Source organism: Sinocyclocheilus rhinocerous, unplaced genomic scaffold, assembly GCF_001515625.1.
Source record: "Sinocyclocheilus rhinocerous isolate Xijiao unplaced genomic scaffold, SAMN03320098_v1.1 scaffold528, whole genome shotgun sequence".
In the NCBI taxonomy this organism is placed as follows: Eukaryota; Metazoa; Chordata; class Actinopteri; order Cypriniformes; family Cyprinidae; genus Sinocyclocheilus; species Sinocyclocheilus rhinocerous.
The window spans coordinates 462,359-479,593 of NW_015634004.1; the positions used below are offsets into that span (position 1 = coordinate 462,359).

Consider the following 17,235-nt stretch of genomic DNA (forward strand, 5'->3'; position numbering starts at 1 on the left):
GAAACTCTTTAGTGTATGTTGAAAAGAGACACGCTCCACTGCAAAGCACAGATTGTTGTTGTTTTAATCAGAGACTTTCACATATCTGGAATACAGTGACTTTAGTAAACAGTAACAACAAAAAGTAAAAATAAGACTATTTTTCCATACTGTTGTTTTAGAAATTGTAGTGTTATGAACAATGTGAGCAACAGCTTGCAATGAAACTCAGGCTAGAGCTTAAGATGCTGGAATGTTACGTGGTTCAGATCAGGATCACTGACAGATATTCAGACTGTGAGCTGTGCCGCCTCTTTCACTAAGGACTTCAGGGCACCGATGTCCCCCAGCAGTGAAGATATGCCCATGCAGTACCACTGCTCACCACTGCCGGCAGTAGAAGCACTGTAGGACTGCAGCTCCACACCTGCAGCTGCCAAAACCCCTGACAAAGACAGGAAAGCATCAATAAACTAAGCTTTTTCTGAGCCCTATTTTCTCACACAGACTTTAAAGAGTCATTAGTCACCCTCATGCCATTCCAAACCCATATGTTACTAGCGATACTAATAAGTATCGCTTTTTATTTCTCCTCTTTCCTATTACTTGTTTCGCTTCTGTTTCAGTTTTTATAACCATTTCTTACTATGTGTAAGTAAGTTGTTTTTTAGCATGTGTGTTTGGCAGTGTTATTTTTTTAGGACTACTGTCATTTGATTTGTATTAGTTATTTATTTTAATTTTAGTTACATTATGTCTGAAATTATTATGTCTGTATAGGTATTTTATTAAGTTTTTAGTTTTATTTCATTTGAGTTATTTTAATACTTCAACAAACTAAATGGAAATGAAATAATATATATATATATTGAATTTATAAATGTGTATGTACATATACAGTATATATCCTTTACTTTTAAAATGTGTATAAGTAGTATTTATAAAGTTTTAGCTTTTAGTTTTGGATCTGTTTTTAGTTAATACTACAGTTGATTTCTTCTGTTGTCCTCATTTGTAAGTCGCTTTGGATAAAAGCGTCTAATAAATGACTAAATAAATAAATAAAAAATAACCTTTCTGAAATTTGAATTTACATAAGGGTAAATTTTTCTAAAAATAATTTAAAAATAATTTAAAATTAATAAAAAATAGTAATAATAATTTTTTGAGTAATTACAAGAAGTGAATTTCTGCAAAGCACGAGTTAAAATTATTAACCCACTGTATCTTAAATATTTCTCTTGAATGACTAACATCATTTTTTAAAATACTTTTACACTCTGCTTACTGAATTTTTTTATTTTTATTTTTTACTTTTATTTTTACCTTAGTAATAATGCATTTAAACAAAAGTGTAAGTGGGGCCTACATTATTATATTTATATATTAAAATATATTTGTGTACTTTTAAATACTCTTATTATGTATTATAGATATAAAATAGAAAAGCTAAAGTTCTGAGGCACCATAAATTTATATAGCAGAAGAAAAGTTAATACTTCAAAATAGGGACTTTTACAATAATTTGAAAATCTGGAATCTGAGGGTGCAAAGAAAAAAAACATTCAAATATTGAGAAAATCACCTTTAAAGTCGTCCAAATGTAGTTCTTAGCAATGCATATTACTAATAAAAAAGTAAGTTTTGATATATTTACGGTAGGAAATTTACAACATATCCTCATGGAACATGATCTTTATTTAATATCCTAATGATTTTTGGCATAAAAGAAAAATCAATAATGTTGACCCATGCAATGTATTTTTGGCTTTTGCTACAAATATACCCGTGCTGCTTATGACTGGTTTTGTGCTCCAGGGTCACATATGTCTGTCTTTCTTTCAAGAAATTTTAAAGAAGCTTCACACTGCTTATAGTGACCAAGGGGCAATGACATACATATGGCTTCAGATGACATGCGATATGTTATGCAAGTATACATGTATAAACTACTTGTATAGTATAGATATTCTTATTTGTGCAGAATGTGAATCAGCCTTTACCGGTTACGGAGAGCAGGAGCTCAGTGGAGTTGGCGGCTTTGAAGAACAGCAGGTGTCCAGTGAGAGGAACAGGCTGTCGAAACACACTTCCATTCAGCTCCAGCAGCACAGGAACCCCGGCCTGCACCGAGCCAACAGCCTTATAGCTCCTGCTGTTCACAGAGACCTCCAGCACACACGCCTCACACTCATTGTCTTTATGATCCGTCTGCACCTGGAGGTTTGTGACATAGAGACAGATTAGAGCAATGCTGGGAAAATACACCAACTAGATGGCGCTTGTACTTTAACTTAAACTTATGTTAAGTATGAAAAAAAAAGTATGAAACTCTGGTTTTGTAAAGTAGTCTTACTGTAATTCCTGTCTCTGCAGCTAGAGGCAGTGCATTCACCAAGTTAGGGCCTTTCTGAGGACCTTCAGTGAGCAAACCAACTACAGCTGCTGAGCTTAAAAACCCAGTGGACTTCTTCAAGGACTCCCCTGAACAGCAAAAATAAATAAATACATATTTTTTCATTTTATATTTACATTATATAATACAATGTTATAAAACAGTATATACACTGCCGTTCAAACGTTTGGGATCAGTAAGACTTGTAATGTTTTTTAAAGAAGTCTCTTATGCTCATCAAGGCTGCATTTATTTGATCAATACAGAAAAAAAACAGTAATCTTGCAAAATGTTATTAGAGTATAAAATAATGGTTTCTATTTTAATATACTTTAAAATAAAATTTATTTCTGTGATGCAAAGCTGAATTTCCATCAGCCATTACTCCAGTATAAAGTGTCACATGATCCTTAAGAAATAATTCTAATATGCTGATTTATTATTAGAATTATCAATGTTGGCAACAGTTGTGCTGCCAAATATTTTTTGGGAAACTGCGATACTTTTTTTAGGATTCTTTGATGGATAAAAGGTTAAAAAGAACAGCATTTAATCAAAATATAAATCTTTTTAACAATATAAATCTTTGCTATCACTTCTTAACAATTGAACACATCCTTGCTGAATAAAAGTTTTAATTTCTTTCAAAAAAAAGAATGAATAAAAATTTACTGACCACAAAAAAATGGTAGTGTATAGTGTTAGAAAAGATTTCTATTTTAAATGCTCTTCTTTTTTACTTTTTCTTCAAAGAATCCTGAAAAAAAAAGTATCACAGGTTCCAAAAAAATATTAAGCAGCACAACAGTTTCCAGCACTGATAATAAATCAGCATATTAGAATGATTTCTGAAGATCATGTGACACTGAAGACTGGAGTAATGATGCTGAAAATTCAGCTTTGCATCACAGGAATAAATTATATTTTAAATGTATATTAAAATAGAAAAACATTATTTTACTTCATAATAATATTTCACAGTATTACATTTTTTCCCTGTATTTTTGATCAAATAAATGCAGCCTTGATGAGCATAAGAAACTCCTTTAAAAAAAACATTAAAAATCATTCTGACCCCAAACTTTTGACCAGTAGTGTATATGTATATGTATATATATATATCTTGCCACAAGACAGCATCACTGTAATGATAAAATGTAATGCCATTTGACCAGAACAGGGTTTTAAATTTATGAAAAGCTAATAATTAATTAAATTGAATGTAAAAGTATAAAGACATGGGGCTGCTCAATTAATTGAAATAAAATAATTTAGAATTTATAAACATACTCACAGAGATAGATAGATAGATAGATAGATTTCATATCAGATTAAATGTCATATGGCAGTTCAAATCACAATATATACCAAATTATTGCAGTATAATTTTTGGTGTACAGCCCTATACATAAAGATTTTAAAATGAAAATAATCTTATCTTGTTACTTGCATGCCACAATGACCATTAACTGACATCAGAGAACCATAAACATGAAAATGCATCGTTCAATCATTAAAAATATTAATTTAAATTCTCAGCCAAGTAAATATTTTAACATCTAAGGGGTTCTGCTGACAAAAATGTTGGGAACCCCTGGACTATATTATTGTTCACCCAAAAATACAAATTCTGTTATCATTTAATTTTAATTATGTTCTTGATTTCATCAAAAAGTTCTAAAACTTAATGTGGATTAACAGTATAATTCTCAGAAGAGTAGAACTATTTCCTGATTTATCTCAACTGCTCTGTGTACCCATAAATACACATGAACTAGACGAAATGACTAGCAACATGGGCACTATCTTCTCTAATACATTAGAAGCTGTTGCCCCCATCAAATTGAAAAAGGTTAGAGAAAAACGTACTGCGCCATGGTACAACAGTAATACCCATTCTCTCAAAAAGACAGTCACCACTGATAAGCTACCACTAAATATTGTAGAAACTTAATTTGCTGTAAAGTTGCTTTGCAATGATTTGTATCGTGAAAAGCGCTATACAAATAAACTTGAACTGAATTTAACTATTACAATCCAATAAAATATGTTTGATAGACAACAAGCTCTGATATGTACATATGGGAGGGTTTCTTCCTGAGTAAGTCTTGTGTATCCTGCCCTGCATCATGTGGAAATGACTTGTCCCAGCAGTAAAAGAAAATGTACATACTGTCCTAACAACAGGATTGATTTCTTGTCATATTTTTTAAGAACTCATTCAGTTAGTGCGTGAATGACAACAATTTTGACAGCATATTTGGGTGAATTATTCCACCTACCAAGTGATGTGACATGGACCTGACTGAAGGGTTCTTTAGAAGCAGTGCAGGCCTTCAACACTCTGCCCATGGACTCTCCCAGCAGGATCCACTGATGAGAGTCAGGAGAGAAAGAACTGACCAACACCTGAGCATTCACCTGAGGATGGAAAAAAAGACTTAAATTTGTGATCTTTCCTTCCGTATTGTGACATACATCCGAGTGAAACCGATTATTGAAAAAGAAAAGAATGCAGGGCAGGGAATGGGTTTTATATATCGGTTGATCATTGGATGGAGGTGGAGCTGAATGTGACCTTGCAGCCAGACTAAATGATTGGAGAAGGCCGGCATATGTCATCAGAAAGAAATATGCCTTTTTCACCTTAAGATCAACTTGCATTTACAAAACAGGGTGAATTTTCGTTTAATTCTGACATTAAACAATTCAATCCAAGTAAAAATTACAGTTGTAGGCGAAAGTTTCAGTTAATATACTTTCTCCTGCCCCAATTTAATAGTTTATGTAATCATTTTACACCCTATCAGCATCAGAGGCTATATTCATGGAAAACTCAAGAATAATAAGATTTAAAATAGTCTTAATACTTCAATAAATTTAACAATATTATCTTTTTTTAAAAAGCACACACACACACACAAATCTTTCAAATTGATATTTGATTTAAATATACATATTTTCCCGAAATCAACTTTAAAAAAAAAAGTTCATTAAAGTACTTTCCGAGTAAAAATAGTTCCTAGTTTAATAGAGCAGTTCACTGATAACAAGTGTTTTGTCTTTTAAAGGTAGAAGTTTAAAAAAAATTGGATGCATTTTTAAAAATTTTTTATTTGAGCTGTGCTATATTCATGGAAAAAACACGAAAAATAAGATTTAAAATAGTCTTAATACTTCAATAAATTTAACAATATTATCTTTTTTTAAAAAGCACACACACACACACACAAATCTTTCAAATTGATATTTGATTTAAATATACATATTTTCCCGAAATCAACTTAAAAAAAAAAAGTTCATTAAAGTACTTTCCGAGTAAAAATAGTTCCTAGTTTAATAGAGCAGTTCACTGATAACAAGTGTTTTGTCTTTTAAAGGTAGAAGTTTAAAAAAAATTGGATGCATTTTTAAAAAAATTTTATTTGAGCTGTGATGTGCTGACATTTTTCTTGACATACACATATAGCTTTTATTTTTAAATTTCCTGATGTTTCCAGGTTTTTTTCCTCTGACTGTGGGAACCTGTTTCTGTAATTTTCTTTGGGATTTTAGAAAAGCAGTTTTGGATGAATATCTGTGGTGAAAATCACTTCAAGAATCTTTGATGTTTGTCCTAAAAAAAAAGTGCATCATTTACAGCTACTTCTGTATTTGATCATTGTTCATAATTGTTCAGATTAAACTTTTATTTTTTTTTCCATTTAAGTACTTGACATATATAAATAATTCGCTATGATTAAAAAATGTCCTCATAATTATACAAAATGTCCCTGAAAAACTTGCAGGGGAAAATAACACCCTTTCATAAAAAGTCATTTGTGTCACTGTAAAACTAAGCGTGACTCACGGCTCCCACTAACGCTTTGCCCGTGGCCATGTCCACAATCTGCAGGGCGATCTCCTTCCCACAGCGAGCCTGTGCTTCTTTAGTGCTGGCTCCCAGATGAGGACAGCTGATCACATTGGGGTGGTTCACCAGTGCCCTGTCCTTTGGAGGCTCCTGAACGCACCCAAAAAAAGACATCATTAGTAATATTTTAAATATGTCTGCATGCAATGCCATTTATCAGTGGCAAAAAGCTAAAACCGTTCTCAGTCTAAGCGATCGACAAACTCTGACCTCCACAAACACATCCAGCCCTGCTCCTCCACACTGTCCTGACTCCAGAGCCCGGAGGAGAGCGGCTTCATCGATGATGCCGCCGCGGGCACAGTTCACCACCTTCACGCCCTTCTTACACTTAGCAAATGAAGTGTCATTAAGGAGACCTGTGTAACACGTCACCAAAGGTCTGATTTTACACTAGGGCAATTCAAGCAAAATTAATTAAATTAGAACTGCAATGTAGTCTAGTAGTGCAATTATTAAGCTGCATAATAATAACAACAACAATAATAATAATAATAATAATACATTCATTTTATTATTATTAAAATAAATCATTATTAATATTATTATATATAAAAAATATTATATTATATCATTTTATATTCTGTTATAAGATTAACAACATTGTTAATTAAAATTAAATAAACTGAAATCAAATAAAATATTTTAAAAACTATTTCATTTCAGCCAGTTGTCAAGGCAACATTTCTTATTTTCATTTGGTTTAACTTGATTTACTAAAATGACAAACTGAAGAAAAAAAAAAACTATATGGACATGTTTTTTAAAAAACAAAAACTAACAAAATATGACCATAACTTTACCTAAAATTAAAATGGAAATTTTAAATATAAAAATAATTTGTTTCGAACCAGTTTTATAAATTTGTAGATATTTTTAAATGACACATATGTATAATAAAAATAAGTTGTAGTTAATAGTCTCTTAACCCTCTACATTACGAGTAAATCACTCGCATATGCGACTAAATGGTGTCTAATATTAGCCAATGGCTAATAAATTCTCAGATTTTACTCGCCACTTTACGGTTGAGTAAATATAATGCTTCCTAGCATGCGTTTGCGTTTTCATGTGGACGGAGATTTTTTTTAAAACGGAAGAAGGAAAAACTCGTGTACGTGTGGTCATGGCCTGAGCGCTTCAGAGTTTCACTCTCCGTCAACCGAACAGTGATATTTTTCAGTTCATCTGAATGGATGTGCAGCGCACCTGGATTTGACGTACCGTAAACTCTAGTGTGAAGCGCACGACTCGCCATCGCTTCGTCTCACACACACGCAGCGAGAGAGAGAGAGAATTGACGTGCTACATGTAAACGATATTCTTTGCTGTATTTTCCTGTCAAAATAACAGCGTTCCTTTGGAATTCTTCAGCTTTTAAGAACTGCCACTTTCTCCGGTAGTGGGCGCAACTAATGCGCAAACGGCAATCTCATTGGCTGGTGCTCACCTATTATCGTTCCTGTTTTGATATTACTAAAGTTCTATCATTAAATAATACTGATTATCATATTATATTATTATATTATAATGCTTCACTGACTGATGTTAAGAGTGTACTTTCAGATATTTAAAAAACTGTGCCATTTTACAAACATATATATTTAAATCTATAATCAGTCTGGCGAGTAAACTAAAAAAATATTTACTAGCCAATCGCGATTCAATTGCCAAGGTGTCCATAGAGGGTTGTCTCTTATTGGCTGGATTATCAAAGTTCTCCATAAAACAAACAAAACAATGCCTACAATTTAATAAAATAACATATTGCAGAGACATTTTATATTTAATGGTATTAGATGATTTGTTAATTGCATTAATAAATTACACTTTAAATAGAATGTGCAATTTGTTCCTAAAAGGTGTTTTCATGCTTGTTTGACCAGCATGTGGAGTTCAGAACAGTGAATCATTTTGCAAAGTAATTGGTTTAATTGATTCAAAGTTTTGAAAAGCTTTGTTTCTCCTATCACTAAGTATTCCAATGATACAAAAAAAAATAAATCACTCAGGATTTTAGTCTTTAGTCTTGGCATGTAAGCAGCAGCAATATGAGGCAAAATAATCACTTTTTTTTTTTTTACTGAATTGTGCAGCAAGCTGTCAAAATGTTTTGTTTGTGTGAACCTGTGGTGGAGGGCATGAGTGGAGTGTGGACTGTGATATAATCACACTGTGGCCACAGCTCCTCCAGAGACATCTGCTCCACACCCCAGCTCGCAGAAACCTCTGGAGGGGTGATGGGGTCGTAACCAATGGTCTATCAGGGATGCAATAAACAAAAAAAGTTTAAATTGCATTTGCATTTCAAGTCAGGACAGTTTTTAGGACACAATGATCTTACCTTCATACCGAAGGACTGCATTCGTGTCGCCACCTCTTTGCCGATTCTTCCAAGCCCTACAATCCCAAGAACTTTTCCATACAGCTCTGCGCCCATGAACTGCAAAATCATTAGCAAAGCACTCAGCCATCTACCATAACAATGCGAAGCAACACATTCAGTGATCACAATCGATTAGTGATGACTGGCTTAACACAGACAGGAAAGTATGGCTATGGAATCACAACTCTGATGGTTTCTGAACTACTGTATGTATACTATGCACAAACATTCAGTACGTGTAGAATACCTGGATGATTTGTCAAAATGTGCAATATACAACATGATGGTGCATGCAATACTCTATTCCATAATGCAGTGCCCTTAACATACTGCCAACAGCCACACAGAGGACAAAATGTGCACATACCTTTTTCCGATCCCATTTTCCATCCTTCATTGATATGACAGCTTGTGGAATATGTCTAAGAAATACAGAAAACCTTGATAAATATTTGCAATATTTAATTAGGTATGTAACAGGAATAACAATAGGAATATAACAATAAATCAAACAAGTTATATCAGGTCTTTTTTACATTTTTCCCCCCTCTGAGGTCCACTTATACGTCTAGAGTCCAAAACAGCCAAAATTTAGTTTATTTTTTTTAATACACAATTTTTATTTGAAAATCATTTTCTACCCTATTTTAGGCCCAGAGACATCACAGTTCTGAAAATTAAAACATATTTTATAATACAATTAATCATTTATCTCAAAACCCTAAAAAAAAACAATTAACAGAAGTACTTTATTAAACAAGTACTTTATTAAATTTGCCAGTTTACCTAGATAAGCTCATCAAGAGAGCACAGGTGAGCTCAGCAGCACTGATTGTGTTTCCACTCGGAGTGCTAAAATATGAAAAGATAGAAATACGAATAAACAAACATTTAGGAAAGGAATTCCTGGCCATTCTACTTAAAGGAATAGTTCATGAAAATGATGAAAACGTCCTCACCCTCAGGCCATCCCAGATGAGTTTGTTTCTTCAACAAAACCGAATTGGAGAAATTTGGCATTACCTCACTTGTTCACCAATGGTTCCTCTGCAGTGAATGGGTGCCGTCAGAATAAGAGTTCAAACAGCTGATAAAAACAATACACAATAATCCACACCACTCCAGTCCCACTCCAGTCCATCAATTAACATCTTGGGAAGTGAAAAGCTGTTTGTTTGATCAGCTTCTGGTCCCCATTGACTTCCATAGTACTTTTTTCCATATTATGGAATTCAATGGGGACCAGCAACTATTTGGTTACAGGTTTGGAATAATTTGAGGGGGGAGTAAATGATGACAGACTATTCATGAACTATTCCTTTATGATGGATTTGTTTCTTACAAACACACAGCTTATTGCTTTTCAATGTTAACTGATGGACTGGAGTGGTGTGGATTATTGTGATGTTTTTATCAGCTGTTTGGACTCTCATTCTGACGGCACCCATTCACTGCAGAGGATCCACTGCCTCCACATCCACATTGTCAACTCCGGTTCCGGCCCGTCCAATGATCTTCAAGTTACTGCCAGCACTGATGACCTCAGCAGTAACTTTGGTTGCTGATCGGACGACTAAACCATCATAATTCTTGGGAGAAAAAAAAAAAAGATAATATTTGAGACATGTGAACAAAATTAGCATGTTATTTCCTAAGCAGAACAACATGTGACATGACAACAGTGACAATAAATTACAAGTCAACATGCATTCAGCTTTTAACTTAATGCACATGCCTTCCTGATAAAGAAAAATGATATGCATTTTATTTACATCCTATCCAAGCAAATACCTAATAAATAAAAACACAACAAAAATGTACAAACTAAAAACACATGCACAGAGCAAAACACATGTGCAGTATGCACTGGAAAAACATACTTCGAATACATAAATTGCTGGTTTTCTTGGTGTCTAATAATTTGAAAAAGTAACTCAGATATATTCTCTTGTAAATTAAAAAGTAATGCGTTACTTTACTAGTTACTTGAAAAAAGTAATCTGATTACGTAACTGGCGTTACTTGTAATGCGTTACCCCCAACACTGGTAATCACTGCCACTTGTGAAATTAAAAATAACTAAATAATCAATAGAGGAATAAATAAAGGACTAACAATTAAATATAATGTAAGTAAATGTAATGTAATAAAAGTATTTTTTAAATTAAATTTAGTCCTAAATTAATTTTTGTATTACTTTTTTCATTTATTATTTTCTGTATTAAACTTTTTTATTCTTGCGTTTATGTATGAATGTATGTAGGCTATGTATGCATGTATTTATTTATTTGTTCAGTTATTTTTATATTTATTCCCACATGTATTTGTTTTCACATTTATTTATACGGTTATTTGTTTTAACATTATTTTTATTGATTTATTTATTGATTGATTTATATGTATTTACTTAATTTCTGCAGGTTTGAGTCTCTATACTATGATAGGTTTATTATATAAATAATCTATTTATTTGAGATTAAAGTGAATAGAGGATGAAAAGAAGGTTATAACAGGTCGGTTGGACTCATTCTTCACACAAGCTTCATGCATCTGACCAATTACATGAGCACATGACAGAGGTTTAAATAATTAAAAACGTTAAAAATAAACCTATCCTTATACTGGAATAAAACGTGTGACAACTAGTCATGCAAAAACTAGGCAATACATAAAAGCATGTATATTTTTAACTTTAAATTTAATTAAAGTTATGTAATGGATAACTTCGATATTTTATTATTTAACTCCAAATATGTTGTTTAAGTCTGATTAAGTATGGCTTTGTTTAAGGTATTTTTCACTGTATCTGGTGCATGTTCGGGTGGGTGTTTTTTTTTTTTGTATTTTCTTTTGTTGGTTAGTTCATATACTTTTGTATACAGTTTGTGGGATTTTGTTTTGTTTTGTGTTTTCAGAAAAACTGTTATAAATAAATGTAAAAAAAATGAATTAAAGTACAAATTTTCAGAATCAACTGCTAAATCAGCTCAGGCTATTTTCTAGATTTTTTTTTATATGAAACATTATTACGGTTTTATCATATCTTTAAATAAGTCCTCACAAAGCATCAAACCTGTTGTGCTTTTTTGTTGTTTGCAAGTCTGAGGGATGAAATAAGAGACTTCAATTCTACAGAAAAAGTGGAAGACACAAAGAAGACATAAACCATTTTTTGCTAGTCAATACAGAATTTTGCATACAAAATAGAATTTTTTTTTTACATCATATTCTTTGGGTTTTCAAAATAATAATATAAAACAACATCTTTGAGAACAAAACTAGTTTCTTTTCCAGATTTAAACAAGGAAGCAGTTACAATACAAAAATATATAATAATATTAATAATAAAAAATAATAATAATGGAAAAAGTTAAATTGCTAGACAGGGGTATTCAGTAGCATTAAAAAAAAAAAAAGATTGAACAACTTACAAATTTCAACTGTTTTTAAAGTCTACTTATTACATGAGTTAGAAATAGCCCCAAAGTAATGCTGTATTTCGCCAAGTTTATTTTCTAGAACGCTGGCTCTTTAAGGCTTCGCATGACGTCACATTCTTCACTTGCAGGGTTGCAAGGGAACAGTGAAACAAAAGTTTAAATGGTTGCCGAGCAACACAGTGTAGGGAGTCCAAACATGTTACCAACGCTAGCCAAGTTCGCCGATGTATAAAGGAATAAACATATATAAACATCTCAATGTATGTCAAGATCAACGAATGTGAGAGGACATAAAGAAGCAGTTAAAATGTCAAAAGCCTCGATAACAGCAGGTGTCGTTCAGTACGGGCGGAGGAAAGGCTCAAGTCAACAAGGTGAGAATGACTGCGCTTACTGACTAATGCACCAGGATAGCTAAAAGATCATCTGTAAAATTATAATAATTACAGTTTATAATCATTTGGAAATATGTGGTCAAATGCCAGAGGCGGACAGTAACTAAGTACATTTACTTGAGTATTGTACTTAAGTACACTTTTTGAGTATCTGTACTTTACTTGAGTATTATTTTTTCTGGGAACTTATGACTTTAACTTCACTACATTTGAAAGACAAATATTGTACATTTCACTCCACTACATTTCTATCAGGGTCCTCGAAGTAGAAAGTCGTTACTATGTTGCAGCTTTGAAAGTCAGTGGGTGATTTTTTTCTTCTCTAAAACGGGACTTTCTTTTTTTCAGACAGTTTATCAGTAATCACTCTTGTAGGGCTACATGAAGTGATTTCCCAGCATTTTTTGAACACTGACCAGTTGCAAATGTGGTATTTATTTACAACAATTCAATAATAAGAAGTTAATATTGTGGTATACATTACACACAATATTGTCTGATTTTGCTAAATTGTGTACGTGAAAATATTACCTATAAAGCCACAGAAGAACTGTTGTGCATCTCCTAATAAAACACAATAGGTGTTGGACTTGAAGCAGCACTGCACAGACCGTTCTGTGTGTGACAAGTGTGTGACAACAACGAGAGCGATTAGACAGCATTTTTAAAATGTTTGTTTTGATGTCAAATAAGTCTTGCTGTTTTGCTTTTTTGTTAAAGCAGTGTTGCTGTTGTAAAGTTATACAGCTACAGTTGTGTTGCTGGGTTTTAAAGCAGGTTTGATTTTTTCTTCCTTATCACTCTGTATTTACAGGATTTCACTGTATTGTATTCAGTAGGTGTAATGTATTCTAAGTTGCTTCAGAAGTATTGCAAGTATGCACACAGTTGTGAGTTCGGAGGTGGAGAAAACCGAAGCGGATCTTCGTCAAATGGTAGTTTTGTCCAAACCGCAATGGCAGCGCCTGCAGGACAGTGTGACCGGAATCAATCAACACAGCAGGAGTGTGATTGCAGCGGCCCAACAGCGCGAGGCGCTGCACATGCGCTCTAAAGAGCTCGTAAAACACTGGTCCAACACCATTGCTGTGAGTACGCACTGGAGTTTATGTATTTCCAGCTCTCGCATTAGTCATCATGAGCAATATTTGCATGAAAAACCCACAATTCACGCTAAACATAATATGCGGGAAATTGTCATTTTTTAATGACCTAAACACTTTTAAAGAAAAAAATATATATATATTATTAGCCTATCATTGAGTCAATTAAGAATAAAGAAGAATAATGAATTTAAAAATCATTATAATTAAGAAAAAAGTTGATGTTCTTAGATTTAGTTGATAAATAGGATTCATTATAATATTTTGTATATAATGTATTCTAATATTTGTATATAATATTTTATCAGAAATATCCCTGTGATAATTTTGTACACATTGATATGACTGTTTTTGTGTCTAGAACAATGTTATTGTTGATAGTAAAACTGAAACGAAAAACTAAAATTAAAACCTTAACATTGTTTTGTTACTTTAAATAAAATAATTGTTTACTGAAATAAAATAAATATAAAATTATTATTGTTTCAGCTAGTTGGTAAGGCAGTATGTCTCATTTTAATTTAGTTCAACTTGAAGTACATAAATAAATTAATAAAAGCTACATGTATAAAAACATAAACTACTAAAAATTATAAAAACACAACAAAATGACTAAAACATCATCTAAAATAAAATAAAACATATATATATATATATATATATATATAGATATATAGATAGATAGATATATAGATATATATATGCAGATATTTTAGTACTTCAACGTTAAACTAAATGAGATGGTTGAAAAAAAGGTTTTTACATTTTATTTATTTCAGTCAACATTTATTTTATTTCAAGTAACACATTTTTTAATGGATTTAATTTTTCCTTAATTTTTCCTTTTAAATATAATAACCCTGTTTAGTTTTCATTTTTTTCCAGTAGTTTTAATATCTTTAGTACTTCTACTGCAACTTATTTTATTTCACTTAGTTGCTAAAGCAGCACTTCTATTTTTATTTAAGTTGTTTAAGTTTACATTTTCTTGTGTCAAGTGAAATAAATTAATAAAAGCTACATGTATAAAAACAAAAACTACTAAAAATTATAAAAACACATGATGTACACATTTTTACAACATACTTGGTTAAGAAAAAGTCATGAAAATTCATTGTGTGGGTGAAGTGTGGGAACCCTGGCGAGAAAGAATAATTCTCTTCACTGCTTGCTTTGACTCAGCACTGGGCTTGTATTTGCATTTCTTTTTGCTTTAGAGAGCTCCAGAGACACAGAGAGACTATTATACAGAAGTTAGCAGTACAGAAGCAGCAACAAATCAGCAATGAGGAAGAGCTCATCGTGAAAGCAGTCGCTGAACGTGAGGCCAAACAGGCTCGAGAACAACGTGAGAAAGGAGAAAAACATGCAGCCATGTTGAACTCCATCGCTGCACACAGAGAGTCCATGGTAAATAACCTCTTCTTAATGTATTTGTGCATACAGATGGTTTAACTCTTCAAAGCTTTGTCTAGTAATGAATGCATGATTATTTAGATGATTATTTGATTAAACTAAGGCAACTAGTGACAAGAGGCCATGTATTACAGTGGTTTTGCCACAGTAATATTGCGTTTACGTCCATCAGACTGTTTATGTATATAATTTGAAAAACATACATTGAAATAAACTTTTTTTTAACCCTATATTAGAGGAAAGAGCAGGAACGAAAGGCAGAAGAGGAGAAACAGAAAGCCCTGGAGATGCTGAATGCAAAGATGGAAGCAGCTAAAATCTTCATGAAAAAAAAAGAACTTCAAGCTCAAAAAACTAGAGAAGAAGGCAAAATACTACAAGACATCTATATACAAGAAATGGTGGGTATAGCTCTTAAAGGAACACTCGCTGGTCTTGACAAAAATGAAAATTTGCTGAAAATTAACTCACCTGGGACATCTAAGATGTCATCAGAACAGATTTGGAGAAATGTAGCATTACATCACTTGCTCGCCAATGGCAGTGAATGGGTGCCGTCAGAATGAGAGTCCAAACAGCTGATAAAAACATCACAATAATCCACAAGTAATCCACACCACTCCAGTCCAGCAAATAACATCTGGTGAAGTGAAAAGCTGCATGTTTGTAAGAAACAAATCCATCATTAAGGCGTTTTAGCTTCAAATCATTGCTTCCGGCTAAAAACGAGTCCTCTAATATTAAAAAAGCCATCTTGTCTGAATCAGGAGAGAAATATGCACAGATCAAGCACCATTTACAAGCAAAAACAGTCCAAAACAGTTCTAAACAAATATTTTGTGGATTTTGATGTGAGAGGACAACAGGGGATGGACTTTTTCCACTGGAGGAAGCGTTATTATGAATTATAGACATTAAAGTAAAAAAAACCACCATATTGATAGTTTTGTTTCTTACAAACACGCAGCGGTTTGCTTCACAAGATGTTAACTGATGGACTGGAGTGGTGTGGATTATTTGTGGATTATTGTGATGTTTTTATCAGCTGTTTGGACTCTCATTCTGACGGCACCCATTCACTGCAGAGGATCCATTGGTGAGCAAGTAATATAAAGCTAAATATCTCCAAATCTGTTTCAAATTAAAAACAAACTTCTCTACATCTTGGATGACATGAGGGTGAGTAACTTTTCTGCAAATTTCTATCTTTGGGTGAACTTTTCCTTTAATGTGTTTTATGCTATGCATTTAACTATGATTTCTTTCAAATGCAACATGGGTTTTTGTGAAGGCTGAGAAACGTGCAAGGCATCACCGTACAAAAAAAGAAGAGAAGGACTTTGCTGAGAGGAACTCTGCTCTCATCGTTGGGGAGGAAAACCAGTTTCAGAAATACGCCAAACAGGTCTTCGAAACAGCTGGGAAGGCAGGGAGAAACACCTTCCCGCTCATGAAGGCTGCCAGAGAGGGCATCGGAGGGGGTCTAGGGCCCGTGTTTGGTGGACTTAGACCAAGTTATCTAGTCCATGATGAGTCGGGTGTTGAGATGCCCAGTTATGTGAGCGGCACCTCTCAAAACATAAAAGAGCTGAACGAGACCCCTGACATTCAACAGTCCAAGAAAAGACTAGGATTCACCTTGTAAAACTTCACAACATCTAGTTGTTATAATGTCTCTCTCGTACTATTGCAATGATAAAGATTTTATGCAAAAGGAATTGTAATCGCTGTGTTTTGATTCAAATATAGCTTTTTAACCATCAAATTTCTTGTTACACAATTTAGTTTATGTTTTTTATTTAGAAATATTCTGATGTATAAAAAAGTATTATTCCTGGAAACTTAATAGTACACTCTAAAAAATGCTGGGTTAAATACAACCCAGTGCTGGGTACAATAGGGACAAACCCAGCAATTGGGTTGTTTTGACCCAGTGGCTGTCAAACGATTAATACGAAATTAATCGCATCCAAAATAAAAGTATACAGTATACAAAAAGTATACAAAAATACACAGTACACAGATATATTATGTAAATAAAAACTTTAATTATGGATGTGATTAATCGCGATTAATCGTTTGACAGCACTATTAAATATAAATTATAACTAATAATTGTTTTCCTATTACCTGAAAGGTGTTAAATTAATATATTTATATATTATATATATATAAATATATTTATATATGCCTTCCCATATATATATA

At 32.8% G+C, this 17,235-nt stretch overlaps 2 protein-coding genes across 2 annotated transcripts; one reads left to right on the plus strand and one right to left on the minus strand.

Moving 5' to 3' along the window:
- Nucleotides 1–74: 74 nt before the first annotated feature.
- On the minus strand, nucleotides 75–11,842 carry LOC107744829 (D-3-phosphoglycerate dehydrogenase-like). The gene is made up of 12 exons (XM_016558650.1): nucleotides 11,747–11,842; nucleotides 10,126–10,262; nucleotides 9,460–9,525; nucleotides 9,041–9,095; nucleotides 8,632–8,730; nucleotides 8,415–8,547; nucleotides 6,498–6,646; nucleotides 6,225–6,377; nucleotides 4,657–4,795; nucleotides 2,336–2,463; nucleotides 1,983–2,196; nucleotides 75–424 (listed from the first exon to the last, which is right to left on the minus strand). The coding sequence occupies exons 1-12, from the start codon at nucleotides 11,840–11,842 to the stop codon at nucleotides 270–272; spliced, it is 1,524 nt and encodes a 507-aa protein (XP_016414136.1). The 3' UTR covers nucleotides 75–269.
- Nucleotides 11,843–14,671: 2,829 nt separating this feature from the next.
- On the plus strand, nucleotides 14,672–16,756 carry LOC107744830 (coiled-coil domain-containing protein 173-like). The gene is made up of 4 exons (XM_016558652.1): nucleotides 14,672–14,676; nucleotides 14,829–15,021; nucleotides 15,264–15,428; nucleotides 16,319–16,756. The coding sequence occupies exons 1-4, from the start codon at nucleotides 14,672–14,674 to the stop codon at nucleotides 16,670–16,672; spliced, it is 717 nt and encodes a 238-aa protein (XP_016414138.1). The 3' UTR covers nucleotides 16,673–16,756.
- Nucleotides 16,757–17,235: the final 479 nt, after the last annotated feature.

What these genes read in the sequence shown, in the direction of transcription:
- LOC107744829 (XM_016558650.1), bottom strand. Translation starts at nt 11,842, where the DNA reads ATGGTTTATGTCTTCTTTGTGTCTTCCACTTTTTCTGTAGAATTGAAG. An exon ending in TGCAGTCCTTCGGTATGAAG is followed by an intron (nt 8,548 to 8,631) that starts GTAAGATCATTG and finishes CATCCCTGATAG; the next exon opens with ACCATTGGTTACGACCCCAT. An exon ending in CTGCAGAGACAGGAATTACA is followed by an intron (nt 2,197 to 2,335) that starts GTAAGACTACTT and finishes ACAAACCTCCAG; the next exon opens with GTGCAGACGGATCATAAAGA.
- LOC107744830 (XM_016558652.1), top strand. An exon ending in CTGCACACAGAGAGTCCATG is followed by an intron (nt 15,022 to 15,263) that starts GTAAATAACCTC and finishes ACCCTATATTAG; the next exon opens with AGGAAAGAGCAGGAACGAAA. An exon ending in ACATCTATATACAAGAAATG is followed by an intron (nt 15,429 to 16,318) that starts GTGGGTATAGCT and finishes GTTTTTGTGAAG; the next exon opens with GCTGAGAAACGTGCAAGGCA.